At 38.1% G+C, this 17,422-nt stretch overlaps 1 protein-coding gene and 1 non-coding gene across 2 annotated transcripts; both read right to left on the bottom strand.

Annotated features, from left to right (window-relative positions):
- Positions 1–670: 670 nt before the first annotated feature.
- On the bottom strand, positions 671–758 carry trnay-gua. Its single transcript is given in 2 exon segments — positions 671–706; positions 722–758. It is a non-coding gene; the product is annotated as a tRNA-Tyr (tRNA).
- Positions 759–1,728: 970 nt separating this feature from the next.
- tmem214 (transmembrane protein 214) lies at positions 1,729–16,854 on the bottom strand. The gene is made up of 17 exons (XM_037751022.1): positions 16,527–16,854; positions 9,310–9,503; positions 8,657–8,807; positions 8,385–8,519; positions 7,878–7,960; positions 7,593–7,698; positions 6,587–6,668; positions 6,022–6,123; positions 5,289–5,430; positions 5,025–5,116; positions 4,790–4,838; positions 4,519–4,626; positions 4,258–4,375; positions 4,043–4,139; positions 3,660–3,828; positions 3,325–3,476; positions 1,729–2,987 (listed from the first exon to the last, which is right to left on the bottom strand). Exons 1-17 carry the CDS (start codon positions 16,702–16,704, stop codon positions 2,861–2,863), a joined length of 2,085 nt encoding a protein of 694 aa, XP_037606950.1. The 5' UTR covers positions 16,705–16,854; the 3' UTR covers positions 1,729–2,860.
- Between the last annotated feature and the right edge of the window lie 568 nt (positions 16,855–17,422).

Here is a 17,422-nt window from a genome sequence, read left to right as displayed (position 1 = left end):
CTGACGGACACTTTGTGTGCCCCTTTTGGGCACAGAGTTTCGTTACAAGCCAACAATAATAACGTTAACATAATTAGCAACATTATGCTATCCTTTTTATGTCCTCGATAGTTCCGTCTACTGCTTCTTTCTCATGTCACATTGTTAGCAGCATTTACTGTAAAAGGTTGTTATATCCACAAACGAAAAGAAGAAATAATAATATTGGAGGATGCGGGCATCGATCCCGCTACTTCTCGCATGCTAAGCGAGCGCTCTACCATTTGAGCTAATCCCCCGTGATGCACTGTTCTCCTGACGTCATTTTTACCGTAGATTTGGCGTAAAGGTTTGACGCACTGGTGGGTTTTATGTTGTTAATTGATAACACCTTACGTAAAGAATCAGCGCAGGATCGAAGCATGTGGTCCGGTGTTATGACAAATTGTGTTACCTGTCGAAATAGGAACTTTAGCCACCACACACTTATATGATTTTACCAAAATATACACAAGCGAAATTGTAGGAAAACTACAACAAACATCTGATTCAATGTACTTTGGTTCTAATTAACATTGAAACCGTCTAACTTTGCACAGGTAGTCAAGATAGCTAGCTAACAGGGTACAGGTGTTTCCATAGCAGCTAAACTAACTTTCGTTTTCGGTAGAGAAAAAGTTGAAAAGTTACCTCCTTCGAGCCGGATTTGAACCAGCGACCTAAGGATTTCCATGTATTCACTCTACAGTCCTCCGCTCTACCAACTGAGCTATCGAAGGGGATACTGAAGATTCAGTAAAATGCAAATAAGAAGCTCGTCATCGTTCATTCAAGGTGATTACAGGTATTAATGTATCAGTGGGTGTTCCAGGCTATTTGTTCACCGTGCAGCCTGGTGCCCCCTATACATGTGGCGGCTCCATTATACACACAGAGACCCCAAAATCAACTCAGTTGATGGAATAACACAATCCCCAGGCTTTTTGTTTCTGGAAATGTATATAGGAATATGCACTTTGTGACTACAATATAAACCAACAATAAAGGTAATAAAACTAAAACATTTAGAGCCATGAAATTAGCTAATATTGCAGGACCACCCTTAGTTTATATTGTAGCAAAAAAATATAAAATAAAAATAAAAATAATAGTGTATTTACAAATAATATGCAGTATAATAATAAATATTTTTATTTTAAATATTCAAATAATAAAGGAAGTACTTGGTATATGGTAACTATAGAGGCAAAATAATAATAATTATAATTATATATATATATATATATATATATGGGAGCAGTAGAGGTTGCATACTATAAAAATATTGCACAGGCATTTATTTATTTTTCCATATTGCACAAATTGCATTGATTGAAGTATTGCACTTGTTTATTGCACTTTTTGTGAGGGAGAGAGTGTTGTATGATTTATCTGTTTAAGAGTCTGATGGCCTGGGGGGAAAAAACGTTTCTCAGTGTTTGGTGTGTGGTGTAATTTGTGATATTTGTGGGAAATTTAACAAAATGTAAACTTATTTCTTCATTAATAATATGTTGGGGAAAAGCATCTATGTCAACAATAATGAGCATAAAAATAAAGATGCAGAATAACACCAAGGTCCATCTAGTTGCTGTTCTGGATCTTTTGATCATACCACATGTTCTTCATCAGAGTTGTCATGGAGCTGTAAATGCTAAAATGTTCAATTTAAATGAGACTTTACATGAGAAAAACAGATAAACCAACTGGTGGGGTTGAATTCTTTATTATAAATCATTTACATTACAAAGTAAGACATTAGTCATTGCCATATCCATCATAACATCTCGTTTTACAAGGAAGGGTTAGTGAATCAGCTGGTCAGAAATGTTTGCCTTGCCCAGACGGGCGGGGGGGGGGTTATTCAGGAGGACATTGGCACGGGGGTTAATCATGATCCCATTATTGAGAATAAGCTTGTTGATCCACACAGACACGCACACACACACACACACAGAATATCATCAGCCTTCACGTATGAGAACACTGCTTTCAGCTCCGGTGTTGAGCTACTGATGGCAAATGAAAAAGCACGAGAAACAGCAGACAGATGACGAAGCAGCAAAAACGAGACAGCAGGTAGATTTCTTCTTCTTCTGGACCTTTTGTGACTGATGAGAGACTTGTTTCACCAGCAGTTTTGACCCTTTTACCCACGATATCTTTCCTGTTGAAGGCTTTACACTGTGAGCTGCCCACTGGACAGATTCTCAGGTTTGATGAAGGCTTTTTACTGAGCCTGACACACATGAACATACCGCATCTGATCCGGAGATGAAGTGGCGCTCAGAAGTCAGCTAATGAGGTCTTCAGTGGCTTAGAGAAGTCTGGAATATCGTTTTTGGTCTGTTCCCTGCCCTTTACCAAGTTTTCACATAACACTTTTTTTATATATATATATCTTTAAATAAAAATGGTTTATAAATCATCTACAAACCTACATTTTTCTATAAATTACACAATCTGTTTAACCCAAAGGTTAAAGCAACAGCTGAAATTTGCAGTAGAAAACTCAGGGAGAGAAAAAGAGAGAGAGAGAGAGAGAGATACGACCTCTGCGTCCAGCACTGACAAAAAGATTGGTAGAAAAAAACATCTATACAACAGCAAACTGATTTTAAAAAATGTAGCCAAAACAAGAGATAGAAGAGATCGAAGGGGTCCTTTTGAGTGAGAGTTTGTTTGTCTGACCCCACAGCGTCCAATCACGGCTTGAGACGGGAGCCGACGCACTGAAAGGCAGCCTCAGATTGGGTCAGCGTGTCTGTGCGTGTGTGTATATAACTTCATGTGTGTATATATTATGTGTGTGTGTGTTAATTATTCAGCATCTGTGATGTCATCACGCTCGTGTCAGCAGCTCCTGAGCCCACGTCTTGATGGCCGACGTCGTGTGTTGGAGCAGCTGCCACGTTGAGTTGGTGAAGGACACAGCGTGGCCTTGCAGACACGATACAGACACCTCGCCGCTGCAGGAAACAGAAGAAAATAATGTTTTTGAGGGTTTGCTCTTCAACTTACTGGTAAAAATAATATTATTAAATGCAGCTTTATGATTTGGATACCAGGATCGGGATGCACAAGCTATTCATAAATCCACTACTGTGTTTGTGTGTAAACATAGACATAAATCTCCACCAACACTACACTACACTGCATTACACTTAACATTATGCTAAATTTGAATTTATGAACAACTACAGCTACTGGCTCCTGACACTTTTCTCAACGCCAGATGAAACCAGCTCACATTCAGAGAAATATGGATACAAAACAAATGTTTAAAGGATGCTTCAAAGTACTGACTTGCAGGAGTCCTGTAGGTTGGCCCACGCTCGTTGTAGCAGTTCAGAAATGTACGCCAGCGCTGGCAGGATGTAGTTGTGATGGAGGGAGAGGAGCAGCTCCTTTAAATACGCCAACACCTGGAACACACTGTCGGGCGTGTTGGTGTTCACCTGGGCAAAGACACACAGAGGTAAGACACTTAGTTAATGACATATAATATGACGGTTTCATCTTGTTAGAATCAACAGAAAACACATCCAATCTTTGTCATCAGAACTTAAGTGGAGGTATGTGAATGAAGTGAACATCAGGGAGTTTTACAGCCATTTATTTATTCATTTACACAGCCTTACCCATTCTATAGCCTGCGGCGTCTTTTCTTTGACCCAGAGGATAAACTGCGTGGTGTTTTCAGAGATGAAGATGGCGGCTGTTTTCGTCTTTTCCAAACCTTGTTCCATTAGTGGCCCCAGAACCCGCGCACACTCAGAGTAGTAATGAGGAGTGTTTGTCTCCAACCAGCTACAGAGGATACAAAAAAACACAACATAAAAACACAAGTTAAATTAAATTAAAGTTAAGTTAAGTTAAATTAAGTTAAATCATCCAGCGAGTTTAAAGAGCGGGTAGAAACAACATCACAACAACACAACACAAGTCTGTTACAGGATTAGCAGACTTGCATAAGACGTGGACAAACTTTAGACAAAAACAGAAACAAATTGTGAGGTCGTACCTGAAACCCTGTGTAGAGTAGACCTTTATTTTGCTCCAGGCCTGCTGGGATACGGCGGTGACCCCTGAGTTGCGCAGATACAAGGCTGTGGTGGAGTCTGAAACACACAACACACTTTGTTAAGACCTCAAACGTCAATGGAAACAGCCTTGCACACATTCTGATATAAAAATGAAGACTAGTGATTATGATGGGTTAACCGGACTCAGACGGACCTGCGAAGGAGCCTTGAGATCTGATGTCATGTGCGATGAAGCCGGCGGCGAACACGAGCAGAACCATGAGCAGTTTGGACCAGGGGAACCCACGACCACGCATCTTGACCTGCAGATTCTGGAGACGGAAGAAGAAAACAATGAGCAAAAACTTTATTGACACAAAATCCAAACTTCTATGTTTTTTGTGTTTGACAATCTAAGTGTTCAGTACATTCATAGTATATATTCTAGAGGCTTCTACAGTGATCTTTGTCTCACCTGACACAGGTTATTGCAGTCCTGAAGCTCCTGAGTTTCAACGGTGTCTTTCATCTCCTCATTGGTCACTTTGAAAGACTGGATTGTTTCTTCAAGGTTCTTCCGGAGCTAAAGATGGAATATAAATCACAACAGTTTAACACGAGACTCAGTTTAAATGTATTAATGAAGCCGTTGCTCTCTGAGTGTAAACATGCCCTGATGCTCTCATTAGTCTCCAGGGAGGTGAGTTTGGTTTATGAACCATCAGACCTGGTGGCAGGAGTCGTACCTTTGGTGGCAGGATATTCCAGGACTTAAATAAATGGTTCAACAGCAGACTGGAGAAGAAAAGAGAGAAGAACGAACAGTCAGCTCGATCTATCAGAATATAAATGGCTGAAATCCAGAATTTTGTTTCATTAATTTCTGTGGAAATGTGCTTGTGACATGCTTTTGCAACAGATCCTCGCTGTTTTCTTTCTACTTTTCACAGTTTGAAAAGAAAGAAAAATCACATAACTCACCTGGACTGGGGTAAGTGTTTGGTATAGAGCTGCCTCCACACTCCTAGACTCTGGACATCCACACACAAACACTCCGTCATACTGCTGAGCAGCTGCAAAAAACAAGAGAGAGAGAAGAAGGAAAAACTCAATTTTTCAGCTATAATTCTAATTAATGCTCTTTAATTCATGATGGACACTAAAGTGTTTTCTGTTGACATTTTAGATAGCCAAAAATTTTTTTTTACAATCAAATTCTATTAAAGCAGACCAGGAGGGTCTTACCTCTCTCTTCATGTCGTCTGGACAGTGCGGTGTGGCTCTGGACAGAAATGATGGCAGGTATGTGTGTAATGTGCTCTCAGGTTTGGCTCCAAATGCGAGGACCTTCAGTCGAGGGTACAGACGCCTCAGCTGGTCCTGCAGACTGAACACAAACACAAACGTGTTACTTTATTCGTTTTTATAAAGTAAACAGTCACTGGGAGGTAAAAGAAAAACACTCAAAGCCACACTAAGCTGTTTTCAGTGTTTAAATATACATGTGAGAGAAATGCTTTTACTAATGAAAATAATAATAAAGAAAATCACATATTTCGTAACAATTGCCTTTTGTGAATGATGTCAGCTGTTATCCATGTTTTACAGAAGAATGGTAATTTTACAGGTGGAAACTGTTGGAAGAAATGCCCGATGGGTCATGTGACCAGAGGATAAAAACAAAAACCCTCATATTCAAAATGTTCCACTACTAAAAGAGAAATGAAATTCCCAATAATCTTCTTAAATGGCTTCAGTGAATATGCAAATCAACCACAGTCCCTCAGCTCTGCTCTGCTCTTCCTAAAGTCACGACTTGTGGTTGTTTGATTGAGTATAATTTGGGGTTAAGCATGCACAACCATCCATTCTCTACACCCACATCTTCCTACACTGCGTATCTATGCTGTGCACATGGGACAAAATCAAGAAAACTTGACATGACTGGAGTTGAGTGTTTGCATTATGTTAAAGTTACCCTGATGACAGGGCGTTCTTGGGCATGAAGGCGAAATCCAGCAAAGGAAAGAACTCTTTAGGACCCATGATGCCAAATCCCTTAGTCAGGTTTGCATGAAGTCTGAAAACAAGAAACATGAAGCACAAATTTAGGAGTCAAGGTTTAGTTTAACTAAGTCAGACATTAAAAACACGACGTCCTTCATTAAATAAACATTAACTGTGAAAGGGTAACTTTGGTATTTTTCAACCTTGACCCTATTTTTTCATGTTGTTGTGTCTAAGTGACTAATAGGGACAACAAATTTAAGTTAGACACAAAAACTTGGGAAAATAGGGTCCACGTTGAAAAATACCAAAGTTAATTACACACAATTAATTCAAAAGAAAGGCAAGATCATGGATATATAATAATATTTACCAAGTGATATTTTACCCAAGAGAGACAATATTTGGTTGTCACACTTCACATGAATATCTTAGATAGTTAATAATGAAAAGAAAATAAAGTTTTGGTTGTATTTTACATCATCTAAAGAAAACACAAAAATAGAATGAGCCACATGTTTCTCAGAGAGACTTACAGGAGGAGTCTCTCCAGATATGCGATGGCGTATGAAGACAAGGACTTCACTCCCAGCACAGGAAGCATGATACCCAGCCACACTGAAACACAAATAAAGAACTTGATTCACATCACAGGAACTTTTACTTCTGGCATGAAACGTGTGAACAGTCGGCCTTTTCAGCTTTCAATTTAAAAAAAAAAAAAAAAGAAGCCCAGAGCAAAACATGACTTTTATTCTTTCATGCTTAATCATTACTTAAGTAACATGCTCTGGAGGCATTTCTTCTGTGTATTAACAAAGGAAAACAAAGATACTTCACTGTTATATATCATAAGTCTGTGACATTAAATGCACTCAGATGTTATTTTGTTCTTGTGACATTCACTGTTGCCATTTTAGATATCATTTTGTCCAACTTCTATCGCATATCGCACTGGAAATATTTCAATATCAGGTCAATATCTTGCCAAATCTAATCACATCAAAGTCTGGGGCTCAGACAAGAAACTCTTGATTGCTTTTTAAACAAGATTAGATTTCCTAACGGGGTTTTCAATCCCATTTGAGAGATAATACGCAGGACATTTTGCACTTGTAGTTTTGTAAACTGCATCAGAATGAGTCAACTTGTTTCTTTCCTTTGCCTTGGGGCGAGTCAAATGCTGCTCAATAACCTTATTTTGCAGAAGAAGCTTGTTATGTAATCTTCCAAGAACATTCATCCTCCTCCTGCCCACATGCTAACACCCACCCCACAGCTTCACCAAACACCAGGCGGCAGACCTGGAGCAGCAGATGAGGTTTTGAAGTTATCATGTGTTTAAGCTCACAGATGGCTGTTAGTGACTCTAATATGCAACTGTTGCTTCATTAACCCCTAACCCAGAATTTATGTCAGCACATGTTGTTGGGAAAGTGGGAGAAAGGCGAGACAGAGTGGGACACAGTGCAAAGGATGATAAAATACTGTCTACACGTTTAAAAGGAGTGTGTGTGCTTCGTGTGTTTGACTGTCTGTTACCTCTTAATCCCTGGCTGAGGTCATAAAACCCGGCTTGGCCAAGAGCCCACATGATGGTCAAACACTTCACAGGACGATTCTGAACAGATCGCAGTAACTCCAAATACTAGAGAGGAAGGACAAGAGGAAGGGAGGGTATTACAAGATATTATTGCAAGGTTGCAAAACTTGTATTGTTACTTAATTAGATTACATTCAGAGCAGACAAGGGCAAGACAGCAGTTATCTGCAGGACTCAAGGACACACACACACACACACACACACACACACACACAGTCACTCACCTCTGGCAAGTTTATGGTGGCTATCCTGGGTTTGTCCTGCAGGATTGCCTGGATGCAAACTCTGTAGCCATGCAGAGGTTCTCCTGGAAACAGAGAGAAAGAAGCTGTTTGTGTCTGTTCTGGACTAAATCTATGAAGGATAAAAATTAATAAAATGTGACTAAAAGTAAAAGGCATTTTGGTCTTAAAACTAAGACTAAATCTAAAATAGCTGCCAACTTAACCCTGATTTCAATGCACAGAACAGCATCTACAGTTAATGTTTGTTTCTCCACTGTATTGTTAAGAAAACAAAGTTTTCTTCCATATGTCACTCCATGATGCATTACCAAAATGAATTTCAGAAGTGAGCCAGGTGACTTGAGTGTAAATTTCACAAAGTATCTCCACTGGAAAGAACAGTAAAGATAGGTGGGAAACGCTGGTAACAGCAGAGAAGAGAGATGTTGCATCTCATTACTGCATCATTTATGTCTCGCTCCACTTCCAACCCTCCATTACACCTACCTGTCTGTCTGTCCAGCTCCCTGAGCATCGTATAAACACAGTGGTCGAAGAAATCTGGCAGAATGTCGCTGCAGCGCCCGATGAGGCCTTTAATCACAGCCTTCAGCTCTTTTCCTGAAAGGCAGTATGGGTAGTCTGGGAACAAAAAGACAGAAACAGTGGACATGAAATAAGTCTTCTGATTACTGGGTCAGTGTCCTGCAGAAACTTTTAATGCCAGACAGTTTGTTTCCTTCGTACATAAAATGAAATGTAGTCTGAGTTTGACCGACCGTGAGCATAGCTGCTGAGTGTGGGCTCGCTCTCCTGCGCTGTCAGATTGAGGTTGAGGTATCCCGCCAGGTCTTTGACCCACACTGATGGGTTTTCTGGGAACAAGGTCTGACTGCGGGCCAGCTGCTGCTTAAGGTCCCCGACATCCAACTAAACAGGGAACAAGATAGAGAAAACTTTATAGCATGTACATTCAGAAACAACACCTCCATTATGTAAAGAGGAGATCGTGTTACAGCATGTGATAGTTGGCTTGGAAGATGTCACAGTGCAGCGTTGTTTCGGTGTGTTTGTTTGAAGATATTTATAGCTTTTAAAAGCCGATTACATTTATTTTTCTTTCCAGTCACATAAACAAAGATCAGCCAAGTTCTCACAACAATATTGAGGATAATAAATTATCAGTTTTAATCTAAAATGTTAGCAACAAACTAGGGCTGCAACTGATAATTATTTACATTATCGATTAATCTGCAGATTATTTATGTTTTAGGGCAAAAAGCACTCACAAATTCCTCAAAATAATTGTTTCTCTTAATAAAAATGTTGAGCCTTAAACTTTTGATACAAGCATTTATATTGTAAACAAATTTCAACGTCTAACAACCAGGACGTTTTAAAAAGGCCTGATAAGATAAGAGAAAGTACTCACAGTTTTGAAGGCTTCCTCGAGGGTCTTGTGAGTTGTGGGGGCGACTGGACTGCTGGAGTGTGATTTCTTGGATGGTTTACTTGATGATGGCTTCTTATTTTCAGGCTCGGCTGGCGGGGGAACCTGCTCCTTGTTCTGCTTCTTTCCCATCTTCTCAAAGTTGTCGTACAGAGTCTCTGACATCACTATGGGCGCTGAAAAGAAACGAGGCAGCCGAGGTTAAGACACGCCTCTGTGCAGATATGAGCATCTACACTTTTTTCTTTTTTTTTGAATGCAGCCTCTTTTCAAACTTCTATAACACTTTCTAAAATCCACCCTGTGTCCTGAATAAATTAATCCATGAAACCACGGCATTCCCCTCCCCTCTCATTCAGTGCCTCCTCCCTCCCTCTAGGCCGCTATTATCCCAGACAATATTCATGCAACACTCATTACAATCCACAAAGGAACAGAGTTAAGCACCAGCAGCATTTCAAGCTGCGTGTTACTCGCTAAGATCCCATTTGTAAACAAACTGTGTCCACTTAGTTCTCATTAGAGCTTGACCAGTTTTAATCTTTGAAGGCCAACACCAGTATACTTTGTGTCCTGTGGTAGCAAAGAACAGATATTTTAGGTATCCGGTATAATAAGTATCCGGTATTCCCCAGAAGTTTTATTTTTTATTCCAAAGATGTAAAAGCCTCAGAAAGGATAAGGTTGGTATCATTCTATATTTCATTTATTGTCAACAAATCTCATGAAAAGACTAAACTCAACAATGTGTTAGTCCATTTCTGACTTCCCTTTCTCGTCTGTAGCTCTCAGACCAAAGCTCATTCTTTCCTAAATCTTTACGAACAGGTCACAAATATATAGTTCCTTTTTTTGATTACATATTTCCTCAAACAGGAGGAAATAGTGCATTTGTTGGGGACTATTTTCACACGCGGATTGATATACATTTTGTACTCTAGTGAGTATTTCAGACAGCACAATATAGGCTAGGCCTACATTTCTTTTTCTCTATAACTTCACTTAAAAATGTTATGTTTATTTTGCACTCAAGTTCTTAAAATGAGAAAATATTCAATACTTTTCATTTGTCAAGTATTAAATTCACACAGGAGTATACAATAGGCTTTACCATGTGGTTATTCTAAGGTAACAAAAACACAAAGATTCTTATTATCAGGTGATTATACACTAAAGAAAACATACTTACAACATCCATATCTGCCAATATACCCTCCTAATTGTTACACACTGGTCCTTTACAGTGGCACTTTTGTGTGATTCTTTCTGGAGGAACTCTAATCAATTGGTCGTCAAAATCGTATGAGTGTTAGTCGACTAGGACTACATTTCTTTGGTCGAGGACAGCCCTAAACTGCACACAAGATTCAGACCCACCCACAAAACTTGAGTCTCTGTGCTGACAGAGGTCACCAGTTGTTCACTGGTCATTCAGCTGTACATGTTGCTGACAAACCTAAATCTATATCTGGTCTGAGTGTGTGTCGGTACAACACAGGGCTGTGATGCAGACACGGGACTCGTTTCATCACATACTGGATTCAGTTCCCTGTTCAAATGTTGGTCAGTCAGGATTATTCTTCACTTCCCTGAACTAAAAGGGTTTGAGCTTGAAATACATTTTTTCATGGAATTAATGTGTTGACAATTCCCATGAAAGTACATCTATGAGCGCGACACAAAATCAGATAAGGTTTCCAGTTTTGACATGCTCCAGTCCACAGTGAGTAATCACAACGACGGTACCAAACTCACCCGTGTCAAGCACTTGGAATCAAGATTTGTTTACTACGGTACTTTCTAAGGAAGAAACCGATGGCAGTACTCCTGCAGTAATTAAACAGATCAAAGTGAGCCACTTGCAGTAACTGCCAAGACTGAGTTTCCAAGAATCTAGTCAACAACATCACTAAATTAAAGAAGAAGAACCACATTACTCCAACCACCTGGAGATTTGCCACCAGTTCTTGTAAATGTCAAACACCACAAGACAAAAAGGTGTGTTGAACGTGTTGGAGTTAGTTAAGGTAAGCATGCAAAGGAGGAGTTTAGAAATAAATTTAAAAAAACAATAGAACGCAATATGGAGGAGTGTAGAGCTGCAACGATTAACTATTCGATTAGTTGATCGACAGAAAAATATTTGCCAACTATTTTGACAATCATTTATTAAAAAAAAAATTGAAATTGCTGTTTTCAGCTGGTCAAATGTGGAGATTTCCTGCTTTTTAATGTTTTATATCATATTAAACTGAATATCTTTGGGTTTTGGACTGACAAAACAAGACATTGAAAGACATCACCTTGGACTTTGAGAAATTGGGATGGACATTTTTTACAATTTCATATAATTCAATATTTTTTTTGGTTACTCCAGAAAAGTCTGCAGATTAATCGTTAATGAAAATAATCGTTAGTTGCAGCCCTAGAGAAGTCAAAACCTGACCAAACTTGGCCCAATTATTCTGATTGAATTATGATGCATCTTTATTCTGTTTGGGCTCTTCTTCTGATTCTTACTCTGAAATAAAACACTGCACTGTTTTATTATCCATTCACAGGGAACATGTAACCTTTGTTAGTGTTTTGGTAGCTGCTGGGAAGCAGACGTTACACTGTGTGAATATTAATTTAAAAAATATCAGTCTTGTGACCTTGTGGAGGTTGTTATTCATATTCTATCCTACCTACTGTCTCAGTGAAAACATTGAATGACTTTAACACAAAATATATATACGGTCTTTGAATTTCAACTAATGATTATTTCCATTGTCGATTAATCTGTTGATTATTTTCTCAAAGCCCGCAATGACGTCCTCAAATGTCAGTGAAAACCTTGAAGGATTTAAGTATATTATCTACAGTCTTTGAATAAAACTATCTATGTCACAAAGTGTAGTCATAGGTTGGAACGAAAACCTACATAATCTTGGCACTACTGTATGTCCTAACATTGTTCAAAAAATGTTTTCCAGCCCTGGCGTCTGTCGGCAGAGGGTCTTAGTGGTCTGGTGGGGTGTAATCTGAGTACATGTACCCAACAAGGCACCTCTCACAGGGTGGGTGGACTGGGAATGGATTCTCACACCAGCAGAAGAATAGCTGACAGGATGCTTCACATATAGATACAGAGCAAACCTCGTTCAGACACTTCACAACAACACAGAACAGACTGCAGCGAGGCACGTCTTGCTTATCTGATCACAGTTCTTTCACTGTGTATATTCTGTCAAAACAGTGCCAACTTTTGTCTGGGATTATTTAAGACACATGAATTGTGTCGTAAAAGATTATGCTGGTATTTAAGGAGAGCGCTGAAAAACTGATTAACGCCAACCTGTTCTACAGAGATCATTAGTGTACGTCAGATTTGAGTTTACAATTTCTATCAAGTGGAGAGAGGCCATAAAATAAACTGAGTGGAAGAAACAGGACTATTTTACAAAGCTAAGCCAATAACAGCTGGGATGACGTCTGTTTTTTTTATTACCCTCCTTAGATTAAGGTAGCCCTCAAAGTATGCGGCATGAAAATCAGTCCAATAACATGTTGGACTTGACGTAAGCGCTGGTCAGATATCCTGTAACTTGTCAAGACATGTAATGTGAAAGAACTTCAATAAACATGACCTTCTCAAGGTGAAGGTACGTATGTAACATGCAATCACACATAAAGGGATTTAAGAAAAAATATCTTGGCTCAATGACAAATAATAAGTCAAGTAAAATCAGGCGTTTTATTTCTAACATTTTTCGTTCTTGTGTTTACTTCTGAGGACACCGCCCACAAAAGATTCGGGAGCCTGCTCTACCAGATACAAAAGCCTCAAGCTGACATTTTTGTGCTAAAACCACAAACTCAACAATAACAATCTCATGGTTGTTGGAGGCCTTCATGGGAATGAACTCAGATTTAATAATAATAATAACATAAGAATCGGACCAACAAGAAGAATCAATATTGGCATTGGTATCAATAAAATCTTGTCAATTCCCATCCCTATTTCTTTTAGACAAAACCTTTAGCCTTCACCTCCTCCACCTTCAGACTGACACAGCCACGGTCACTGTGATCAGACAGACTTTGGACCGGCTGATTCGCTGATAAAACTGGTGCATAAACAAACAGCAATCTGGCAAAGTGAGATCTGAAGTCGTTGTGAGAGGGTGCGGTAGTTGACGGTTTGTTGTTGTTGCCAGGTTTACTGAATGTAATGTATGCTGAATATAAAAACAAACAGTCCATCAAAGGTTTGTAATTATGTTCTACTCAGTTGGGCCAATGAGGAATCATCACACAGTAAACTGTTAATATGGTTACTGTTTTCCACGGGCAGATTAACCTGCTGGGGGTTTTGTAGATTAGCCCTCAACACTACCTGGACCCAGGTTTGCTGTATAGTTATTTGATTAAACACAAATTATTTCAGGAATGGGAGCACAAAACTCATAATGAAGTGAAACTAGATTTTAACACAGGCTCCAGTCTTCAAGACAGGGAGTTAAAATCAGGTAATAATCCATGACACACCTTTCAGCTGATCCTCACGCCTATCATCAGCTGACATTGTGCTTTGTTTGTGGAGGTAAATTGGCTCAAATTGATTTACACACAGTAAACCTGGGGCTTTTTGGGGCCCCTGGAGTTCTGGGACTACAGGTCAGTCGCCCACTTTACCCAGTAGGTAATCAAACCTTGATCCCTGCTCTAGACCTGTCAGAGGACTGTGCAGATTTTTGTAGTTCCACTTTGATCTACAGGTGAAAACCAAACTATTAATTATTAATGTGTGAAAAAAAAAAAAAATCCCGCAAATTTATGCGCATTGCCATCATCTAACCAATAATATAACAATGAAAAACTTCAGTTAGGGTATAGATAATTATATTGTCCACTCTTAATTCCTCAAAGGATAAGACTGGCCTTATTATATAGATATATAAATATATATATATATTAATATATATATTATCGTCAAGAAAACCTGCAGTGCTCTTAAACTCTTAATACTTTCCAACGGAGCTACTGCAAAGATAATCGATTAGTTGTCAACTATTAAATTTATCAATTATTTTGATAATTGATTAGTCGGTTTGAGTCATATTTTTTTAAGAAAAAATAAAGTCAATTTATCTGATTCCAGCTTCTTAAATATAAATAGTTTCTGGTTTCTTTACTCCTCTATGACAGTAAATTGAATATCTTTGAGTTGTGGACAAAATAAGACATTTGAGGACGTCATCTTGGGTTTTGGGAAGCACTGATCGACATTTTTCACCATTTTCTATCATTTTATAGACCAAACAACGAATCGATTAATCAAGAAAATAATCAACAGATTAATCGACAATGAAAATAATCGTTAGTTGCAGTCCTACTTTCCAACACTGTCTGTGTCACTCAGCCCTAAGCTCATTGATTCCAGACCTAACGCTTAAAAAATGAGTAACTAGCAAAATATATATTTTAAAGGCTAAATAATTTTCTTAAAACAGCTAAAACAGCTAGACTTTTAGCAAATACTACTCAAACAGGAGTAAACAGGGAACTTGTTGGGGACTATTCTCAATAGCAAATTAATACACAGTTAGTGCACTAATCTTTATGGGCCCATATATATAAGTACCACGTCTCCCAGTGCAACGTGTGGCAAATATATGTTTTTAATAGTTTTTGGACAACAATGAGGACTAAATTATATCAGTAGTTACACAGTTACTTGTTAGTATGATCAATTAAATGTTTGGTTTGTTGATAACTGGAAAAATATAACATATTGCCAGCCTTATCCTTTAATAAATCATGTAAAAGGGGGGATACACGGGATTACAGTCACCACATTGATAATTGATCACTCAGCACAGTGACAGCTGTCACTGTACTAGGCTAAGTGGAAATAAGCTTAGGCCTAATTAATTAGCTTAACGTTATACTATTAAACTAAGTTTAACAACAGCAGCAGAAAGAAAAAGAAAAAAAGGGTCACGCATGCTGTTAACAGATGTGGCAGACAAAAAAAATGAGTGGCTGGTAGAAATGTTCAGTGACCTGCCACAGTGGCAGGTGAGGAAAAAGGTTAATTTCAGACCCTGGATGGGCAGAAAGAAGTATTCAGATGCTTTACCTAAGTAGAAATGGCCTACTAACACCACACTTTGAAAATACTTAACTACAAATAAAAGTCCTGCCCTCATATGTAATATTCTTATTATAAGAATAATGTATAATCTTATAAAATAAGATAAAATAAAATAGAACTTTATTAATCCTGAAGGAAATTCTTGAGCCAGAGATTGCTCAAAAATACAATAAAATTACAACAAGTTCAAGTGTATAAAATAAAAAAGTGCTATTTCTAGCACCATTGCCTAATAGAATAACAATTAATTAAGATACATTTAGTAAAATGAGTAAATAAGATAGGATAAGTAAAATAAAAAAGGTAAAGTAAGCTAACAAACAGAAAAATAAGTAATATTGCACATGTTGGACATTAATATTGCACACAATGAACAGTGATATTGCACATGAGAATGTAAAAAGTAGTATTGCACATGATATTGATATTATATTTGTACTCAGCTGTAATAATGTAATAGTAAAATTCACTAGTATCAAAGAATCAAAAGTGAAAGTACTCATTCTGCAGTAAAAAAATGTCCCTGTCAGTGTTTTACTATGATGTTTTATAGATTAATATTACTGCTGCATTAATGAGTATGTTGCATTTTACAGCTGTAATAATTCAGTTTATAATAATTAGAATAATAATAACAACAAACTGTATTTATACAGCAACTTTCATGTATAAAAAGCAGCTCCTCAAGTGATGACGCTGCCTTTGTTGACACATTGCTAGCAGGCTAAGTGAGCTCAAGCTTAGCTCGCTAGAGATGTGCATGTGGCAGGAGGACCAGAATAACAATAGTTAGCTTTTATGTTTTTTAATAAATTAATGTGTCAGCAGAGAAGAACAAAGTATAGCCACTCATGTGAACTGGTAAAACACCAATAAATGTCAAATGAAGATGATAGCATGCTAAGCTAGTAGCTAGTTAGCTTAGCATGCTAGTGGCTGTCATCCAGTGCTAGCTGACCGTTAAGACAGCTAGAAGTGAACTAAGAGGTCGTTTAGCTCGTTTAGACAGACACACACACGGAGCTGCTCTTCGTGTGAGCTTCAGCAGAGAGGTACTCACGTCTGGATGTCTGGTTGGACTCGACCAGAGCTTTCCTCGCCCCGCTGCTGGTCTTCTTCTCGGTCTGGTTCTTGTTTCCTCCTCCTGCTGCTGCTGCTGGTCCTCCGGAGCTGCTGCTGCCCTTCTTCCCTTTCTTCACCACCTCCCATTTACCGGCCGAGACATTATTAGAAGCCATTATGTGTCTCTGTGGTTCCAGATAGTGGTGTTATTTTATTTAAGGTCTGGGTAACTTCCTTCTGTCCTCCCTGGTTGAATGAAACAGACCGACTCAACTCGACTCAGCGGCTCCGATCATTTAACCGTCTGCGTGCAACGTGTCTTTCTGTCAGCGTGACGTCAGAGTGATGCGTTTGAGGACCGTTACTTTCATGTTTATACACGTCGACATTTTTTATCAACAAATATCTTTTATATATATATATACTTTTTATAGTATTTTATATGTTTCCCTTTTTTCAAGGTTGTTTTCATATATGTAATTTACAGTTTTACAGTTTTTAAGTAGTTGAGCTTATAGACAAACTCATTAGGTACACTAGAGAAAACAACTTCAACATTCAAAATTGAAATAAAATTAAGAAAAATAATAATAATAATAATAATAATAATAATAATAATAATAATAATAATAATAATAATAAAAAGAAAGAATAGAGTTAAAAAACAAACCAAAAAAACACACATAACAAAAAATAGCAATAATATCAACAAATAACTAACTTTACTTTCAAGTCCATACACGTCAACATTATTTTTTATCAACAAATATCTTGAAATTGTTGTGTTGTAGTGTGTTTTTTTCCTTCTTCTTTGAGGTATTTATTTATTTTGTCTTATCTTTTATTTTATTTGTTTTCTTTGTTAGATTTGTGAAATACATGAAGTGTCATGTC

Source organism: Sebastes umbrosus, chromosome 18 (assembly GCF_015220745.1).
Source record: "Sebastes umbrosus isolate fSebUmb1 chromosome 18, fSebUmb1.pri, whole genome shotgun sequence".
NCBI lineage: Eukaryota > Metazoa > Chordata > Actinopteri > Perciformes > Sebastidae > Sebastes > Sebastes umbrosus.
The sequence above is the reverse complement of the archived record's forward strand: the minus strand, read 5'-3'. Positions and strand labels throughout refer to the sequence as shown.

Coding starts and splice junctions, on each gene's coding strand:
- tmem214 (XM_037751022.1), bottom strand. CDS start 16,704: ATGGCTTCTAATAATGTCTCGGCCGGTAAATGGGAGGTGGTGAAGAAA. Junction 9,504..16,526: donor GTCCAACCAGACATCCAGAC/GTGAGTACCTCT, acceptor GTTTCTTTTCAG/CGCCCATAGTGATGTCAGAG. Junction 2,988..3,324: donor AACCTACAGGACTCCTGCAA/GTCAGTACTTTG, acceptor TGTTTCCTGCAG/CGGCGAGGTGTCTGTATCGT.